Raw genomic sequence first — 20,863 nt, 5'->3', positions numbered from 1 at the left:
ACGGGGCCCAGCTTAGTCGAAATGATAAAACGACAACTGTAAACGGGGTAATTGTTTCCGGTTCCGTTGTGAAATAGTAAATAATGCTGAGAAAGTGATTTGTTAGACTGACAACAGGCGACTTCATAAATGAGAGAGCTTATCATGTGACAAACTAACAGCAGAATTTCACCAAGAAACGCCTCTGTTAGTTAGCCTGATCTCTAAGATCAGTATTTAAACTAGCAAACAAGCTTTTACTGGGATTTGGAGGGTAAACATGAGAAAAGGATGTAAACAAAAGGATATTATCGGTACCGTCACGTCTGAAAAGAGGTTCCAATTGAAGATGTTGACAAGGACTAAGGACCTCTGATCTTTTTGTGATCTACAGCGTGGTGTCTGTCTCCAGCCTACATGTCTTTTTATTATGTATATGTACAACCTGAAAATTGTCAATCATTGATTCATTCAATGACTGAATGACTTTCTCGAGGATTTGGTAATAGCTTGATATGTAAGTAAGCAGTTGAACATTGTATCTCCTGGCAGTTCAGACTGGTGTGGAAAGCAATTGGACAATTTCCTGTGTAAGATATTCGTTACTTTACGACAATGGAGGATGCAGATGAGTGCATCGACGATGCTCTCCGAGTGGAGATGGAGAAATATGTTCAGAAACTCACCATGTCAGGGAAACCAAAGCTTGATGCTGATGTCATGAAACAGTTCAAGAAAATATGCAAGTAAGTTCCAGGTTTAGCCGAGACCTGCGATGGGGTCCTACATGTCTTGACCACGTACATGTTACGTCCTCTACCTTCTCGGCTCTCGGCTTGTTCAGGTTATTCAGGGTTGTACTCCTTTATTACTGTCATGGCATTATTATTATTATTATTATTAATGGCATTAGTATGATCATCATGGCGCAGTGAAAATAACTTCCTCCGACTGTAGTGTTCCCACTGAAAAACAATCAATATCATCAGGTGTTATATTTGTATGATTGTGTCTTTAACCATGTTAACATTCAGTGTTAGCCTACAATGTTGCTGGCAGATCACACACATTTGTATCCTTGTATGGAGGGTTTGATCACAGATTGCTGTGTTGCATTGGAAGCTAGTGTGCTTCATTCGTGGACTTTCTTTGTTATTATGCAGTTCATCATGTTCATAGGGATTGACCTTATATACCATGACTGAAGATGGATGAAAAGTATTGTTCTTATAGCACATTTGATTAACAACTTGTCCAATAAGGTCATGATGCCAAAAGTGCACCCATGACATGCCTTAACTCTTAAGGAATGCTCCAGTCACACCTAAAAGAAAGCATATTTCTTTCTCCAAAGGTATAATAGTTATCATCCCTGTTATGAAAAATGTCTGGCATTTGTTGCCATGGTGATCATGTTGAATGAACAAGATTCTCTCTACCATGCCCATCATGTATATGCCAGTTGATGGACATATTAATCTTTAGCTAAACAGTTTAATCATTTTTTCTTTGTTTTCTCTTGTTCAGGAAGTCCAACACCTATGTGAAGCATGCCTATCACATGCTGATGATTGAACTGGAGAAAAACCATGCAGAGGTCCGTCTCTCCACCTTCCAAATCATTGATGAACTCTTCAACCGATCTCATGAGTTCCGTGAGCTGCTCATCTCAGACCTCCAGGTCTTCATGGAACTTACAGTTGGTGAGAGTCTCAGACATTACTCACCCTACTGACAGTCAGACTTTTGACATTACTCACCATGCTGACAGTCAGATGTTCGTCTTTAATCACCATGCTCGCAGTCAGATGTTCGTCTTTGATCACCATGCTCACAGTCAGACTCTCAGACATTATTCACCAGACTCTCACACATTATTCACCATGCTCACAGTCAGACTCTCACACATTATTTACCATGCTCACAGTCAGACTCTCACACATTATTCACCAGCCTCTCAGACAGTACTCACCTTGCTCACAGTATGATGTTTGTTATTAATTACCATGATCAAAGTCAGACTTTCGACATAATTCACCATGCTGACAGTCAGACTCTCAGACATTATTCACCATGATCACAGACAGATTTTCACCATGCTGAGCTTCAGACTTTCAGACATATCTCACTATCCTCACAGTGAGACTCCCTGTTTTATATGAATTCTGAGAAAAAGCAAAATTCAAGAATATATATGTGTGTATGGCATGTATATCTGAAACGCCTTCTGTTGGTACTGATCGAACTGTTCACATAGATCATGTAGGTATATCAAAGATTATTACCACTATTAGTACGAGGTAGGGCTGCGCAATATAACCGGTTTACCGGTATTTACCGATTCAGACATGAAAACGATACGTATTGCGATTCGCTGATCGAAAACCGGTATTTTGACATGCATTTGGAAAACTTCGTAACACTTGGAAATCTTCGGATATTTCCGTTTTTTTAATTTTTCTTTTCCCTGTTTCATTAGTGCCAAATGTTACTTACATTTTTATTTTGTCATGATTAAAAGTTTTTATAAAAGGTTAATCAATCATAGTGAGTTTGTTGTGTTTTTGCTTTATAATCAAGCATTAACTCGATTATAAGTAGTTTTTGTTAAAAAAATAATCCTTGCAATATATTGCAGTACATATCGCAATGTATGGTTCCGCATCGCAATATATCGCAATATGAAAATTCTCTGCAATACCCACCCCTAGTAAGAGGCATTTCGATATGCATTTTTACCAACAGTGATGCATTTATTTGTTATTACAGATACCAATCCTGATATGCCTCTTCCGCCCCCAAAGCCAATCGCCCAGACATTGAAGAGGGAGACGTTGAAGGCTTTCCAACAGTGGCAGGAGAAATATGGTGAAGCCTACAAGAAACTGGCATTGGGATATCACTACCTCCGCAGCTGCAAGATGGTAAGACTTGTTGCTTCCGATCGGTTTCAGAACCAACCTTTTAATGTCTAGGAGAGCTTGAGAATATTTTTATATGTTGACCTGAAAATAATTTTGTATTAAATTAACCATTACAAATTTAACAGAAGAAAATGTTGACAACTGTCACAATGCTATCAAAATAGTACTTGTGAATTATAACCTCAAGAGTCCCCCAACAAGTTTACATTTGGACTACAAACCCGAGGAGACATCAGCAGAATCAAGGACTTGACTGACATGTTAGACGTTGTCATCATCAATCAAGTAACATATTGTACGATGGGAGATATATGTTGTGAAATGCTGGTCAAACTCCCTGACTTATAACACATCTGACAACATATCAAATGTACTTCCATCAGGTGGATTTCAATGACATCCGATCAAGAACAATAGCAGAACGACGGCGCTCTGAGGAAAAGGAGAGGCGAAAACAGAACATTATGCGTGTCCGCCTGGAGCGTGTGTTGAAAGATATAGAAGGTGACGTGGATTGCATTGTTGTATTGTGTATTTCAGATATAGTAGAAAATGTAGAATGGCATGCTGTGTTAGTGTATGACATACTGCATGACATGATGTGTTGGTGTATGACATACTGCATGACATGATGTGTTGGTGTATGACATACTGCATGACATGATGTGTTGGTGTATGACATACTGCATGACATGATGTGTTGATGTATGACATGCTGCATGACATGATGTGTTGGTGTATGACATACTGCATGACATGTTGTGTTGATGTATACCATGCAGTATGACATGTTGTGTTGGTGTATAACATGCTCTGTTGGTGTATGGCTCTCTGTATGGCTGTGCTGGTGTATGATGAAATGATGTGTTGGTGTATAACATGCTGTTTTGAATGATGTGGTGTTGATGTATGACATACTGTTTGGAATGATGTGTTGGACATACTGTTTGTGATGTGTTGGTGTATACTGTTTGGAATGATGTGTTGGTGTGTTGATGTATGACATACTGTTTGGAATGATGTGTTGGTGTATGACATACATAATGTATTGTATGGCATGCTCCATGACTGTTTGGACAACTTTTGTGTTGGTGTATGACATACTGTATGACATACTGTGTTGGCATGACATGTCTGTTGGTGTATGACATACTGTATGGCATGATGTGTTGGTGTATAACATGCTGTATGACATGTTGTGTTGGTGTATGACATGCTGTATGACATGATGTGTTGGTGTATGACATATGATTTGCGGTGTCAGTGTATGGCAATGTGTAGGACACGTTTTGTTGGTGTATGACATGCTATATAACATGTTGTGTCATTGTGTGGCATGATGTGTATATTTATGTATGATACATCAGTGTATGACATGCCAGGTCTATTTTTATATGTTGGTGTATGATAAGCGGTATGACCTGTGTAACATGCTGTGTCTCTTTCATGACAGGCTGTGGGGCGGTGGGGTATCCCAGTGGTTAAAGCGTTTGCTTGTCACGCCGAAGACCCGGGTTAGATTCCACACATGGGTACAATGTGTGAAGCCCATTTCTGGTGTCCCCTGCCATGATATTGCTGGAATATTGCTAAAAGCGGCGTAAAACTAAACTCACTCACTCATGACAGGCTGTATGACCAGATGTGTCAATGCATGACATGACATATGGCATGTTGGCTATGTGTGTGACAAGTTCTGTTGTATGATATCAACTGTACTGCATTACAGCTGGATAGTGATAGTGGTAGTACCAAGGCCATGTTGTCATTTATCCTTTTGTATTTCTGTACATCATATTTCTTAAATTAATGTATGTTCCACCAGGGATAATCTACAACAGGGATAGGTCACTCGCTTGCTTTCTCTGCCATTTCTACTAATTAGCGTGTGCCTTGTCATGCTCCAATGCACACAGTGACTTGGTTCGTTCCCAGCGCAACTTCGGTTGCGTTTAACAGTACTTCAGCCAGTTTATTATATCAGTCGGCATACTTTTTGCAAGCATAAGCTTTACTGTCAATATGATCATGCATGTTTCCTTAAATATTTACACATATGTGTACAGTACTATTATGATATATGTTTGAATTGATCTGATACGCAATTAAAATGTCTCATAATGTTTCAATGCCTTTCTGTTTATGTTGAGTTCCCATGCCTTTTACTTTCAATTTCTAAATTATCTTCCAAATTTTACAATGAATTAATGAATTAATTATAGCAAAAATTATATGTGAATGAATGAATGAAAGAATAAATGATACACCCGGCCACCCCTCCCCAAACTTTCAGATAGGCTGAACAGTTGTCACAACACTCAGCGAATGAATGTAATCAGCTGTTGCTAAACTAAGCTTCCGCCATATTGGCTACACTGGTCATGTGACAAGCCGAGGCATACGCTAAGGGGCTTTTCGAGGAGTGACCACTCCCCGTCTTATAGTCTCCCTGGTTCCACTAAACATGCTCACTATGTCATTTCATAATGACTTGAGAGAAGGAAATGACTATAGAAATAAATACAGTGGACTCTGTCAATACCGGCCTCTGTAAACACCGGCACTCTGTCTATATCGGCACAAAGTTTCAGTCCCGACAGCGAACTTATCATAAGCGAACCTAGCTAAACCGCACTCTGTCAAAACCGGCATTTTATTTGGTCCCGACTGATGCGGTATTGACAGAAATAAATAGTACATACCATCAAATGTGCTCAAAATATTCTCAACTTGAGTAAAATATGTGAAGTCCTTTCTGGTGTACCATAGATGTAGTGAATGCAAGAATAAAGCTGGAAGTATAACTGTTTCATATTTAGAAGCAAAGGTAACGGAGAAAGAAATGTATTCCTTGCAGAGGGCGCCCCTGACATGGAGAATGCTGCAACAGAGGTGGAAAGCTGTCTGCAGTTACTGCTGCCATCTCCAGACAACTTCTTTATCTGTGACGATGACGATAGTGAAGACATGCCCACTACATCAGGGAAGGCGGATGCATTCAGTGATACTGTCAAGCCAAAGGAAGAGGACAATGCTAATAAGGTGCCCCAACTCTCTGACAGTACTTTAAGAGATGAAGACACTGTCGGCGCATCAGGCTCAACATCTCCATCTACCTCTACAGCAAACACCAAAGCCAGTGAGCCAGCAGAGACATCAACACAGCAGGAGAAAGAGGAGAAAGAGGAGGAGGAGGAGGAAGAGGATGATGACTTTGAGGATGTCCCAGATGCTGAAGGTTTAGTACAAGCTCATGGTCTCGGATCCCGCCAGTACAACATCTCTATTGATATGCAGGCAGTGGAGGCGTTTGTGCAGGAGACGGACGACAACAAGGAAATCTTTGACAACCTAAAGGACTCTCTCTGTCTGATAGCCATCAAGTACATCCCTCTCGTCGGGCGGTGGCTAGAGGTAGGTCACAGTGGAGGTAAAGTTAGCTTGACCTTCAACCTGTAAAATGACAGGATGTGAAGTTTTGAATAGGTAATAGTTATCATATTGTTGGGGGTGGTGAGGTAGCCTAATGGTTAAAGTGTTCACTTGACATGCCAAAGACCAGGGTTCGATTCCCCACATGGGTACAATGTGTGAACATGGTGTCCCCCGAAGTGATATTGCTGGAATATTGCTAAAAGTGGCGTAAAACCATACTCACTCAACTTTCTCATGATATTGTTTATTCCAGCATGACACCGAACAGAGCTTGACCAGTGATGACTGTGTTAGTTAGTGACAAGTTTTGAAACTCTCGGATTGGTATTTCTTTTTAATCTGACTGAGTGCGAAACTGTGTTGCCTCCTTAAACTTGTCTAATATGTATTTAGCTGTAAGATAGATCTACCGATTCCATCCTGCTTTTTGAAAATGTATTTTAATTGCCTGTGTATCAAAAGTGAAAAATAATCTTGGATCTATTTGTCCTGCTGCTCGGAATCTCCAATGATTGCCGTCATGAGCATAATCTGTGCAATTGGGATGTATCAAAATGAGGTTGTCGTCATTCTCATGAAGATTTTGTCATGTTCATTAGGAGTGGAATCCAGAAGAGAATGTTACACAAATGACAAGAGGAATTTTAACATGGACATTACAGATCTGCAAGAGAAAATAGCATGCATGATTTATTAGGTGCATATTTTCAGATTTTGTCCAAGAATGGCGGCTCTGAAGCAGACATCAAGAAGATGATCGACCTGAAGAACAAACTGTTGTCCACCAAGACCAAGTGTGATGAGCTCCGAGTCCTTCCTGCTGTTGAAATCGCCAAGAAGAATAAGAGGAACGACTCTGGTAGGTTGCTGTTGATGTAGAGTAATGTCAGTATCAGCAGCTCTAGTCTGTCACTAACAGGGGCGGTGGGGTAGCCTCGTGGTTAAAGCGTTCACTCATCACGCCGAAGACCCAGGTTCGATTCCCTACATGGGTACAATGTGTGAAGCCCATTTATGGTGTCCCCCGCCGTGATATTGCTGGAATATTGCTAAAAGCGGCGTAAAACCATACTTACTCACTATCACTACCATTGATTGTTGAATAGTCTGTGTCAGGTGCAAGAGCTCTGGTCTGTTGCTATCACTGATATGTAGTAGCCTGAGTCAGCAACAAAAGCTCTGGTAGGTTAAGGTTTGCGTAGTATATATCTTTGATACCCTTCTAGGGAGCCTGTTAGTATTAGCAGAATGCAGTCTGATGTGTAGGTTACATTATCTGTGATCAGTACAGTCCGTGAAGAATCTGTAACACCTACACTGAGCATCTTGCCGTCAGGAGTACTATTTGTTGAGACCGCCTCCGATAGAGCGGAAGGTAGCGGGTTCGATCCCCGACCGCGTCATACCAAAAGACGTTAAAATATGGTACTTGTTGGTCCCTGCCTGGCGCTCGGCATTAATGGGTACAACAAGGACTGGTCGGCTCGGAGTCAGTATAATGTGTCTGAGTGGGGTATTCATGCTTCACTGTGGCATGGTATCTCAGTGGGCTAGCACTATAAAACCAGCTTCAGTCTGGGCTAGTACAAGCAGCCACACATACCCATACACACGCATGCACGTCGTCATATGAGTGAAATATTCTCAAGCATGACGTTAAACCCAATTTCTACTCACCTCACTATTTGTTGATTCTCTTGTAGATGATGATGATGACTTCGAGGAAGTGCCGGAGAAGGAAGGCTATGAACCCAACATCCCACAGCATCTGAGAGCTGAGTATGGTGAGCATGTCTACAGTTTCCACTTTGAGCCGTCATTGAACCCATAGGCGGATCCAGAGGGGGGTTGCAGGGGTGCGCACCCCTCCTTTTGCCCTGAAAGTTTATTAAATGACCATTGAAACTCAGGTGAAAATGAAGTGTGCACCCCTCCTTTTCTCAATAGTGTGCCCCACCCCACCCCTTTCTCAAAAAGCTGTGTCCACCCCTGGAACCATCATCAAACCAAAAATGACCACAGGTAGCAATAGTGCTTACTCACACATTCCGGAAACTGTGGGCTAAACATCCCATGTCTACCAGGTCAGACTTGTATCTTGGTATTGTTTTAAGATTTTTTGTCAGTATTGGCTATCAATTGCTGAGTTTATCATATGGTACAGATCACATGTCACCAGCAATGTTGTTTGTGCGAAATACTTGGAAAGGGGACTGTATTTAGCAGCTTGACTGCTGAGAGTTTCTAGGGCTTCAGTCCTATCAACACATCTCTGTCCTTAGGCAACCGGTAGGGAAAGATGGTCATGTGACTGTTAATCCTCTTGTGCCTTGTATAATTCTCCCTCGTTTCTTACAAATCTTGAGGAGCAATTTTGCTCTTTATCAATAATCAATCAATATTTAGTTAACGATTATCGATCTCAATGATTTATATCGATAGCCAGCCCTAGTTTAGATATCCATCAGTTTATAACATGTTGTTTATATCTATCATTTCTTTATGATAAAAATATGCAGCAAATGGCCATAACAAAAGCAACAACTTTGTTATATCCGTCGTTATATATGTTTGTTATAAACATAGTTTACTATATTACAGGCTTGGAGCCCGTGTCTGAGTCAGTTGAGGAGAAGAAAAAAGCTCCCGAGAAGTTCATGGCACAGATGACTCCTCAATTTTGGAGTATGTCCGCCATTAGTTCTTTGACCAGCTATGAAGACCCAACGTCCAGGGAGGCCAACGTCTCGCGCCTCAATTCCACAGAGAGTAGCAACTCTACATTAGGTTACAGCGCAGGAAGGTACGATATAATCAGATGTGCAGAACAGAACAGTACAGTCAGTCAACCCATTCAGAGCTCCATATAAGGGCCGTGGATAGAAACGGCGTCATGTATAGGAAATAATTTATAGAAAACATCCACGATAACGGTATTGTTTTATTGTTTACTGGCCTAATTTAAAAACGTAGCAGATACGCATATACAGCAATGGTGTACACTTCACGGTCTTAGAATCATATTGTTTTGATTGTTTACTGACCTGTTTACATATAACACAGTAGCAATGTTGTGGTGCATATATGAAACGGCACATGAAGATTACTGATACTCCATTCCAACTTAAATTCCATATTTCAGTACTCTAAATGTACACTTGCACGGTTTTCATAGTACTCCTGAATTGAACAAATAAGGAGTACGATACTTGATGTTGAAAAAAGCAATCATCAATTATGAAGTATTTCAACCAATTCCCAACACTAGAGTATGTACTCTGATGTTGAAAAATTATCTGGAGCCCTGCCATTGATCCTGATGATGGGGCCATTCTTTGTGATATTTCGCCCTGTCGGATATGTACTAACATGAGTCAATGTGCCCTCGAACAAATATTTCGGTCTTGTTAACAATGGCATTTTAATATTTCTGTAAGAAGAGCCAGCCATTTTCTCTGTGGCTCAATGTCTCTGATATGTTGAATTTTAACTTCTGTCTTAGCAAAGAACACTGAACACATGTATCATGTAACTTCCACAGAAATGGATGAGTCTGAGTATAGTTTCAACCACTTTTAGTAATGTTCCAGCAATATCACCAGAAATTGGCTTCATTCATGTCGGGAATCGAACCCAGTCTTTGGCATCATGAGCAACCGCTTTAACCAATCGGCTACCCACAGAAACCATTCTGGAATTTGACGGAATATATACAATACTTGTAATATTGTTCCTACCTTTTGATCTGATGTGTTAGCTGTTTGTGTTCTGAGATGTGATCGTCATGATATGGCTGAGATATTGCCGATGTGACGTTAAATATTAACTCACTCACTCACTCTGAGATGTGATTGAAGTGAAGTGCAGTGGCCGACGTGCAAGTAGTGTTTAGTGTTTTAAAAGAACCCATCGACACAAGGGGCCAAGCCAGTCAACAGGCACAACACAAGTGATGACACAATCTCTTGACACCCCTTATACCCGTAATGGACTATGCAACATCTAAAAATAACCATAGACCAATGCTTAAAAATGATACTACTTGCGTGAAAACTATAGACAATGACAACTTCAAATAAACAAAATGTTACATGACTTCATACCTGCCACATGAAGATGTCATGGCTGTCACAAATAACAAGATACACATCATAACATTAGCAGTATAAGGGACTGTTAATAAGTTATGGCAATGTTAATTATGTTGTTTATTTAAAGAATCAACAAGAAAAACGGACGGTATAGACCGGAGTACACTAGCAATTTTAAAGTTATTTCCACCCCTGAAAATATTAAAAATTATTCTTAGAAATTATGGGAAGGGGGGTCATTGATTTTGTACATGGCATGCGGTGGGGTGGGGATGTCACTTACTTTGTACAGTACATAAATTGAAGGGGGGAGGGTCTGGTCCAGATCCGATTATTTACAGACCGCTGCCATATAGCTGGAATATTGCTGAGTGGCGTAAAACTAAACTCACTCACTCACTTGCCAAGACCTCCTATTGAGCTGTCCTGAGATCTCCATGAAGAGTAATATCATATTTGAGTAAGAGTCTGACTTTAATGACATTAATTACATATAAATCCAGGTCCAAGCATCCGTATGCTGGTACATCAAGGGAGACAACTGCAGCAGGCCCAGGAACATCAGGGAATACAACTCCAGCCAAGAAAGCTCGAGGTGACGCTCCAGTTGTGCCTTTTGGTGCAGACCTGGCTTATTGGGAGAACCCAGACAAGATGGAGGCTCCTGTTGTAATGAAGTAGGAATCTTTCCTTCTTACTGATTTGATTGTTTAGCGGTAGTGTAATCTTACAATGATACGGTACTGTATCACAATACAGGCCTCACGGTACAATACATATTTCTCATTTCCTGTGTCTTTCCTTCATACAGTTTTGAATGTTTAGCGGTAGTGTAATGATACAACGATACAGTTTTGTATCACCATACCAGGCTCACGGTGTGATACATCATTTCTCAGCTTCTGCATTACAGTGCATACAATGCTTAACATTATGTTAGATTGATTAAAAAACATGTGAATACTGACAGAAACTGTGCAAGAACCAGTTTGTGCAGTACTTCCTGGTTGACAATAATTAGCAGAGTCTTCACTGTGTCCAAAACTTATTTATTACCCACTCGTTGAAGATATCACTGTTTAGTAATTTTACAATGTTATTGCAGAATCATTGTATCGGTACATCTCTAATGTATAACCTGGTTATCGGATGCAGTAACTGTAAATGTTGTAACATTCTTAAAAATTTAACAAGTTAGAAGTAACGAGGTTATGAATTCTTTGAAGAAAGTCCTCCTTTGGGTACATATAAGCATGACTAGGTAAGTGTGATTTTCTATTTCCATACGGCTGTAGTTAGTTACTTCGATTGGATCAGTGTGTCAGACAGAATACCACTCCCAGGTTATTGTCTTTGGGAGTCTGTTTTATGCTTATATGTACCCCAAGGAGGACTTCTTCTGAAAAAGAATTATACAAACCTGTAGAGGTTATGAATTCTTTGAAGAAAGTCCTCCTTTGGGTTCGGCCACCCGCCTCCCCTCATTCTGTCTGATACATTCAGCATGAAAAGTGAGGTGCGAGGTTGTCGGCTAGAGTTACCTGCTCTTGCCGGTAGGGGGCCTCTCGGGGGCCCCATAGGGGTGGTCTCACAAGACAAAACGTGTTTTGTTTTGTAAATATTTTTATTAAAATATAGTTACAACTGTCATAGGCTTTTTAAAATGGACATTTTAATGCTTATATGTACCCCAAGGAGGACTTCTTCTGAAAAAGAATTAACAAGTTAAAAGTGATGAGGAAAGGTGACATATCCAGTGATGGGGTAAATTTGTGTGATTTGCTAATGACTTTTTGATAATATGTATCACTGGGCAATGGTGTAGCAGTATGACGGCAATCTGTAAATAACAGCATCTGGACAGGACAATAAGGTAAAATAAGGTCTTGAGCATCAATCTATGCAACTCGATGAAATATAATGACCATCAGCCAAGTCTGTGAGTCTGACTGCCTGTTAATCACATGGGTTGCTGAACAGCTGTTCTAAAGTGGATCTCAACGAGGGGGACACAACTGGGGAGCAGAGTAAGGTATCTTACTTGACAACGGGACCCGTGAAGATCCGGGGTAGAATAGGTCTTCAGCAACCCATGTGCTTGCCATAAAAGGCGACTATGCCGTGAAGATCCGGATTAGACTTGATCTTCAGTAACCCATGCTTGTCGTAAGAGACGACTAATGAGATCACGTGGTCAGTTTCGCTTACTTGGTTGACACATGTCATCGGTTCCCAATTGCGCAGATCGATGTTCATGCTGTTGATCACTGGATTGTCTGGTCCAGACTCGATTATTTACAGACCGCCGCCATATAGCTGGGATACTGCTGAGTGTGGCATAAAACTAAACTCACTCACTCACTCACTACTTGACAACGTGCCAAAATAGCTATAACAACCGTTTGCCTAGCACTATCTGCCTTGTGGTCAGGCAGTAGAGGAATACACAGTGTGTACAACCTGTGAAGTATTGATGACAGATATAACATTCTAAATTGGTGTTGCAGGTACGACTCTCTCCATCGGTTCTGGGTGCCACCAGAGTCGGAATCTGAGAAGCCTAATCCTGTGAGTCTATATTTGACATTTTTGTCATGAACAAAATAATTCTGTACATATCCCAATTCTGACACTGTCTTGAAGTAGGTTTAGAGTACATATATCAACCTGATCAAGTTAATCAGTACATGGTCAGATGACTAGATGACCAGAATCTTGCACGGTCACTCTCAGTCAAAGGAAGGTAACTCACTGATAATGCATGTGTTGGGTCAGTCTTGCCAATTTAAGATACGTTATGTACCATAGCTTTACCAAGCTTTCAAGTTTAACTTTAATAGGATTACGTGTAGAAAATTGAAGATTGTCTCACTGCACTATGATATCCCAATGTGTGATTTCTACTATGACTTAACATGCATTTCACTTAGATTTTGTGGTAGAAAACGAAACCTTTGAACCTAATTAATCACTCTCATAATGAACTATATAAGCCCCCAAACCGACTTAATCATTTATAACTGTACTTGTACATTGCAGTTAGATATTGCTGCAGTGAAAAACCGAACTTTCCACTTCACGGGAACCTTCGAACCTGTCAAGTGGAAGTGCAGAGCACCCATGCCAAATGGAGGACTTTGTGAGAGAATGGACAGGGTCAAGGTGAGGCAGAGGTCAAGGTCAGACCAAGGTCAAGGTCAGACTTATCTGAAGCCTGTTTTTACTGCAATTGAGGAGTTTAAGAGCATTTTATTTATATATTTATATGGATATGTCTTTTTGAATATCATGAAGGTGTAAATCCTTGCTAAAGTATGGCACAAAGTGACAGAACATGCTTTAAAATAGGGCATGATATACCTCAGTTTCTGTTTGACTTCCTTGCAGTGCCCGTTTCACGGGAAGGTCATTGCCCGTGATGAGGAGGGGCGTCCGGCACGTCTCAATGATGCACTGGAGATAGCAAAACAAGCAGAGAAGAATGCTGAAGGTATGTTAGATGCTGTGTAGGAAATATGCTGTGATGTTACATACAGAGAAGATGTGAGTGTATGGTATATGCACTGTAAGAGATCTGATTGTCAAAGCTAAAGATCCAACTTCTCATTTTATCTGTATATAACTAGTTAGTGGTCGTGAAAATTGTCTTACTATTACTTTTAGCCTTAAAAAAGTTACTTTTGATAATGCCTTTAAGGAAGACCTTTACTTTGTTTGAACTATGATACTACCACAGGGCTCCAGATAAGGGCCCTATCGGCGTATGTACGGATAAAAAATATGCACGATACGGTAGGAAATAATTGAGAAAACGTAGCACATACGCACCACAGCAATGCTGTACGGTCCTGGAATCATTTACAGACGTATTTATCTGAAAGAGTGTTGTTTTATTGTTTATTGACCTGTTTACACAGGAGTAGCAATGTTGTGGTGCATATATGAAACGAAACACAAGATTACTGATACGCCATTAAATTCCATTCAGTACTCAGAATGTACTCTTAAGTTTATCCAGTACTCCTATATTGCAGAAATAAGGAGTACATACTCCTGATGTTGAAAAATTATCTGCAGCCTGCTACCAAGCTCATTCAGTGCTCTGGTCCTTCTGGAAGTGGACTGGTGGTGTGACTGTCTGTCCTTGTCATACCATAACATGTTAAAAGATGGTACTTGTTGTTCCCCTGCCTGGTGCTCTGTATTAGGGGAATAAAACTGGGATTTGTGGTACGGTCAGTATGCTTGTACGTAAATAACTGCATGATGTTTTCTCATTGGGCTAGCATTGTAACACTAGCACAAGGCTGAACTGGTAAGGCAACCACACATGCATTCATGCTGCTGTGTGAGTGAATCAATCTTAAATAGGTCCATTTCACCTGACTTCTCCATTCCTAGAGCAAGTGCCTGACTGGCAGGATCCACAGCTGCTACGTGAAATCGAGGCCAGCACTGGCCTTGACCTACAGCTCAAACAGTATAAAGACAAGGGCAAGGGCAAAGGCAAGGGGAAGGGCAAGGGCAAAGGAAAGAAGACAAAGTATGGCAACTTGACAGATATTGACAAGATTAAGGATACCAGCAGGTCCCGTCTGGAAAGGAAGGTCTTCAATGCGTGAGTTTCTACACTGTTATCAGTGTCTACACTATTGTCACTCTCTTCACATTCTTCAATGTCTATGCTGTCCTCACTGTCTAAGTTTCATTGCTGTTGTCATTGTTTATCCTGTCAGAACTGTCTGTCCTGACATCGGGGTCTGTTACCACTGTCATCAGTGTCACACCATCATCACTGTCTGTTACCACTGTCATCAGTGTCACCTCTCATCAGTGTCACCTCTCATCACTGTCACCTCTCTCATCACTGTCACCTCTCTCATCACTGTCACCTTTCATCATTGTCACCTCTCTCATCACTGTCACCTCTCATTATTGTCACCTCTCATCACTGTCACCTCTCGTCACTATCACCTCTCCCATCACTGTCACCTCTCGTCACTATCACCTCTCCCATCACTGTCACCTCTCATCACTGTCACCTCTCCCATCACTGTCACCTCTCGTCACTATCACCTCTCCCATCACTGTCACCTCTCATCACTGTCACCTCTCCCGTCACTGTCACCTCTCATCATCACTGTCACCTCTCTCGTCACTGTCACCTCTCTCATCACTGTCACCTCTCTCATCACTGTCACCTCTCATCACTGTCACCTCTCTCATCACTGTCACCTCTCTCATCACTGTCACCTCTCTCGTCACTGTCACCTCTCTCATCACTGTCACCTCTCATCACTGTCAATGTTGTCTACACTACACTGTCATAACTGCAAAGTGGAATATAAAAGGGCCCTGGGGAGGGCAAGTGGTTGAAGTGTTTAATTTGAAGATCAGGTTTGATTGCCCTCGTGGTGATAATGGGAAGTCATAGATGAAATGTTGCCCTTGTGTTTCAACACAAGATGGACATTATTTACATTTTCACCATAGTTTGTCATTATTCAGTATATGTCACTCTGATACAAGTCATAAATATCTAAGGAATATGGTCTGAGAATGTGTTGTACACGTTAGTGCCACTGACGATGTTTCAGGTCGGCGGTGAAGCGTGTGACGATCACGGCTGGATGCAGCAGACTACCGACGTGTCCGTGACAAGTTTGGGAACCAGTTCAATTATTCTCTGTCACAGATTTAACAGAGTCATCACAGATCTTGTGTCCATGTACTTTGGAGTATATATCTGTGGAGTATGTCTTACACATACAGCTCATAGCACATGCATTGGACCTATATCAAGAGCTCATGGCACGGACTTGGGAGTTGTACACAGAACTTGTGCCCACAGACTTTGGGGCTGTAGCATAACTTATACATAGAGCTCATGTCCATACTCTTTGGAGTTGTAGACCCGTGAAGATCCGGGTTAGACTTGATCTTCAGTAACCCATGCTTGTCATAAGAGACGACTAATGGGATCGGGTGGTCAGGCTCGCTGACTTGGTTGACACATGTCATCGGTTCCCAATTGCGCAGATCGATGCTCATGCTGTTGATCACTGGATTGTCTGGTCCAGACACGATTATTTACAGACCGCTGCCATATAGCTGGAATATTGCTGAGTGCGGCGTAAAACTAAACTCACTCACTCACTTTGGAATTGTAGCATTACCATTACCTGAAGGTCATGGAGCAGACTTTGGAGGTATTAGAAGAACTTATGTCCACAGACCTTTGGGTTAAAGCATAACTTGTATATACAGAATTCATGACTTAGATTTTGTTGTACACAGAGTTCACACTGTCTTGTGTCACTTGTACCCAAAGCTCATACCAGAGGCTGAGAGGTATGCACAGAACCTATGGCTAAAGACCTTGAAGTTCGCCCGTAACCCCCATTTGAAATGTATTCTATTTATTAGGATTATTTCGAGGGGTTAGGGTTTAGGGTTATGTTTAGGCTTTTTATAAAAACCATAGACCTGTTTTTCTTAGGCATAGAATTATTTTTTAAAATACGGGGTTACGGGAGGAAATCTTTCCGAAAGTGGCAGTAAGACGAATACAACAACATCAGCTCATTCATACCAACATTCCTGAAGTGATCGGAATCTGTGACAACACTATGGTAGGATACAACTCAGATGTTGTCTTCTGTTTGATAAACAAAGAATTTGGTATGATAGAGAGATCAAACAACAATGTAAAATAGTTTTAATTATGGCACTCTATATCATGTACAAAGATAAAAAGCAAGTATCAGTGAAAACGGTTAAAAAGGCTTACTTTGTGGTAAAATCTTTCGTGTTCCAAATAGATCCTCAGAATAATATCACAAATAAATCCTTCATATGAAATGACAAAGCACAACATGCTTAATTCACCCAATGCCAACGTGGCATACTCAGTTCAAACTTGCTGACATGGCTTGTCCTTTCCTTACACTCCCAACCTTGAAAAAGACATAAGACAAAAGCGTAAGCCACAATTAAATAACCCCCTTTGTTGTTTGATAACCCAAGCTGGATCATGGACAATGAAAAGTGGTCAGTGGTAAACAGCAGTGGTGTTCCAATTAATTGAAATAATCGAAGATTGGTCGCAGTGACCAAACGACCAAGTAATCGATCACATTTTCTCATAATCGAACATAAACGATTTTGGAACTACTGTTTTAGTCTTTGAAATACTTGACAATGGAACATATCTTAGAAGTTTTCAGGGCCTGAAAACATGTTTAATTCACTTCACTATCTGAAAAATCATGACTGAATAGTTCTCTAAGACTCCAGGAAGTTTATATTCATGATATATCAGTCATCACTTTAAAGTAGCAAGCTGCAACATGTTATACATATCTGCAGTAACAACCTGGATAGGAAAATCTGAAAAATGATGCTAACCAATATCTTTCGATGATTGTTCGTTGGTAATGAAACAATCATCAATTGTGAGATTTCAACCAATTCCCAACACTAATAAACAGAGAGTCGGAGTTAGGGTGGACAGGTTTTTTAGGGACATTAAATATGTTTGAGAATCACTTCAGATTTATAAATATATATACAGATTTATATATATATATATATATATATATATATAAAATAGATTCTCATAACTATATTTCATTTGAAAACATAATTTTGTTCACGTCACAGGATGACAGATACATCATATTTCACTGTTTAATTGAATTTAAAGATTATTAAACCGAAAAAAATTGATTAACAAAATCCAAATTCTCCCAACTGTAAACTAATTTCTGTTCACTTCTTTGTTCAGCCACACAGATAAGACATATATATATAAATATAATTCAAGGCAATACATATCTGTTTTAGTTAATCATTATTTGTTGTCATTGTTTGAAATAAGATCCAAACTTATAATAATATCCATCAAACAATCCTTTTGGTCTCAGCATGAATGTCAAAACTAGGAGCTGGCACGCTAATACATAAGAACCACAAACAAGCATGGTACATTGATAGAATAGGAAGAGTGGGATTAAGATAAAAATAGGGCAAGAGTTCCGCCTGCAGTCCCTGCTTGAAATGTAATCTATTTATTAAGATTATTTTGAGGGTTTAGGTTTAGGTTTTAGGGTCAAATTTAGGCCAATTATTAAAAAACATAGGCCTATATTCTTAGGCATAGAATGATTAAAAACAGTATGAGTGTTACGGGCGGAAATCTTTCCAAAAATAGACTGTATACAGTGTGAATAGGCATAAATACGGGTAATGATCGCTTCCGATCAAGTGAGCGAAAGTCACTTGTACATAAAATGTCAGGTTAGAACGCTGCCAACATGTAGCTGTAGTGTTCCGAAGAGAGGTAAATTGGTCAAAGCGAGGTGTCCACTCGACACAAAACAGTGAGGGAGAGTCACTCACAGTTATAGTTAGTCGTCCGATGCCCTGACTTGCTGACAAATGCATTTGATGAAATGCATATGTTCACATTGCCATTTAGTTTCTTGCATGGGATGGACTCATGTATATAATATTGTATATAGTCATAAAATACCATGTCTTCACAATTATGTCTGATTTGTTTTAGATCATTGTTATTGTGTGTGTGTTCCATATGTATTTATTGAATTATGTCATTTTATGAAACCAAGACATGTAATCATGATTTTTATTTGTAAATATAATCATGCTGAATATCAGTATTTTGCATTTTGGTTTTCTTAGCAGTGTGTCCCACATAGTGTCAGCAACACCTGTTTGACCTATAGTGTCACCAATATCTGTTTGACCTATAGTGTCAGCAATACCTGTTTGACCAATAGCGTCAGCAATACCTGTTTGACCTATAGTGTCAGCAACACCTGTTTGACCTATAGTGTCAGCAACACCTGTTTGACCTATAGTGTCAGCAATAACTGTTTGACCTATACTGTCAGCAATATCTGTTTGACATATAGTGTCAGCAATACCTGTTTGACCTGTAGTGTCAGCAATACATGTTTGACCTATAGTATCAGCAATATCTGTTTGACCTATACTGTCAGCAATATCTGTTTAACCTATAGTGTCAACAATACCTGTTTGACCTATAGTGTCAGCAATACCTGTTTCATCTGTAGTGTCAGCAATACCTGTTTGACCTATAGTGTCAGCAATACCTGTTTGACCTATAGTGTCAGCAACACCTGTTTGACCTATAGTGTCAGCAATATCTGTTTGACCTATAGTGTCAGCAATATCTGTTTGACCTATAGTGTCAGCAAAACCTGTTTGACCTATAGTGTCAGCAATATCTGTTTGACCTATAGTGTCAGCAATATCTGTTTGACCTATAGTGTCAGCAATACCTGTTTGACCTATAGTGTCAGCAATATCTGTTTGACCTATAGTGTCAGCAATACCTGTTTGACCTATAGTGTCAGCAATACCTGTTTGACCTATAGTGTCAGCAACACCTGTTTGACCTATAGTGTCAGCAATACCTGTTTGACCTATAGTGTCAGCAATACCTGTTTGACCTATAGTGTCAGCAATATCTGTTTGACCTATAGTGTCAGCAATACCTGTTTGACCTATAGTGTCAGCAATACCTGTTTGACCTATACTGTCAGCAATACCTGTTTGACCTATAGTGTCAGCAATATCTGTTTGACCTATAGTGTCAGCAATATCTGTTTGACCTATAGTTGTCAGCACACCTGTTTGACCTATACTGTCAGCAATACCTGTTTGACCTATAGTGTCAGCAATATCTGTTTGACCTGCATATCTGTTTGACAGTGTCAGCAATACCTGTTTGACCTATAGTGTCAGCAATACCTGTTTGACCTATAGTGTCAGCAATACCTGTTTGACCTATAGTGTCAGCAATACCTGTTTGACCTATAGTGTCAGCAATATCTGTTTGACCTATAGTGTCAGCAATACCTGTTTGACCTATAGTGTCAGCAATACCTGTTTGACCTATAGTGTCAGCAATACCTGTTTGACCTATAGTGTCAGCAATACCTATGTTTGACCTATTTGTGCAATAGTGTCAGCAATATCTGTTTGACCTATAGTGTCAGCAATACCTGTTTGACCTATAGTATCAGCAATATCTGTTTGATCTGTAGTGTCAGCAATACCTGTTTGACCAATAGTGTCAGCAGTACCCAACCTTTAGTTTCACAACCTGATGGTAACATGTGTCAGTGGTACAAACTCCCAAATCCTGATGGTAACATGTGCCAGTGGTACAGACTTCCAACACCTGATGGTAAAGTGTGTCAGTGGTACAGACTCCCAACACCTGATGGTAACATGTGTCAGTGGTACTGACTCACCACACCTGATGGTAAAGTGTCAGTGGTACAGACTCCCAACACCTGATAGTAACGTGTGTCAGTGGTACTGACTCCCAACACCTGATGGTAAAGTGTCAGTGATACAGACTCCCAACACCTGATAGTAAAG

General features: G+C 40.3%; 1 protein-coding gene across 1 annotated transcript; it reads left to right on the top strand.

Annotated features, from left to right (window-relative positions):
- The first annotated feature begins 74 nt into the window (after nucleotides 1-74).
- LOC124267517 (UV-stimulated scaffold protein A-like) lies at nucleotides 75-16,424 on the top strand. Its single transcript, XM_046702440.1, has 14 exons — nucleotides 75-725; nucleotides 1,507-1,682; nucleotides 2,749-2,903; nucleotides 3,287-3,407; nucleotides 5,761-6,317; nucleotides 7,050-7,197; nucleotides 8,042-8,122; nucleotides 8,940-9,141; nucleotides 10,933-11,106; nucleotides 12,937-12,997; nucleotides 13,469-13,591; nucleotides 13,817-13,919; nucleotides 14,831-15,047; nucleotides 16,027-16,424. Exons 1-14 carry the CDS (start codon nucleotides 595-597, stop codon nucleotides 16,085-16,087), a joined length of 2,310 nt encoding a protein of 769 aa, XP_046558396.1. The 5' UTR covers nucleotides 75-594; the 3' UTR covers nucleotides 16,088-16,424.
- The last annotated feature ends 4,439 nt before the right edge of the window (nucleotides 16,425-20,863 follow it).

This window comes from Haliotis rubra, unplaced genomic scaffold, assembly GCF_003918875.1.
Source record: "Haliotis rubra isolate DU_JTF1 unplaced genomic scaffold, ASM391887v1 Scf1318, whole genome shotgun sequence".
Lineage (NCBI taxonomy): Eukaryota > Metazoa > Mollusca > Gastropoda > Lepetellida > Haliotidae > Haliotis > Haliotis rubra.
The sequence above is the reverse complement of the archived record's forward strand: the minus strand, read 5'-3'. Positions and strand labels throughout refer to the sequence as shown.

Excerpts from the sequence above, each read along its gene's own strand:
- LOC124267517 (XM_046702440.1), top strand. The coding sequence starts at position 595 with ATGGAGGATGCAGATGAGTGCATCGACGATGCTCTCCGAGTGGAGATG. Across the intron at positions 7,198-8,041 it reads GAATAAGAGGAACGACTCTG|ATGATGATGATGACTTCGAG; the intron begins GTAGGTTGCTGT and ends ATTCTCTTGTAG. Across the intron at positions 11,107-12,936 it reads GAGGCTCCTGTTGTAATGAA|GTACGACTCTCTCCATCGGT; the intron begins GTAGGAATCTTT and ends TTGGTGTTGCAG.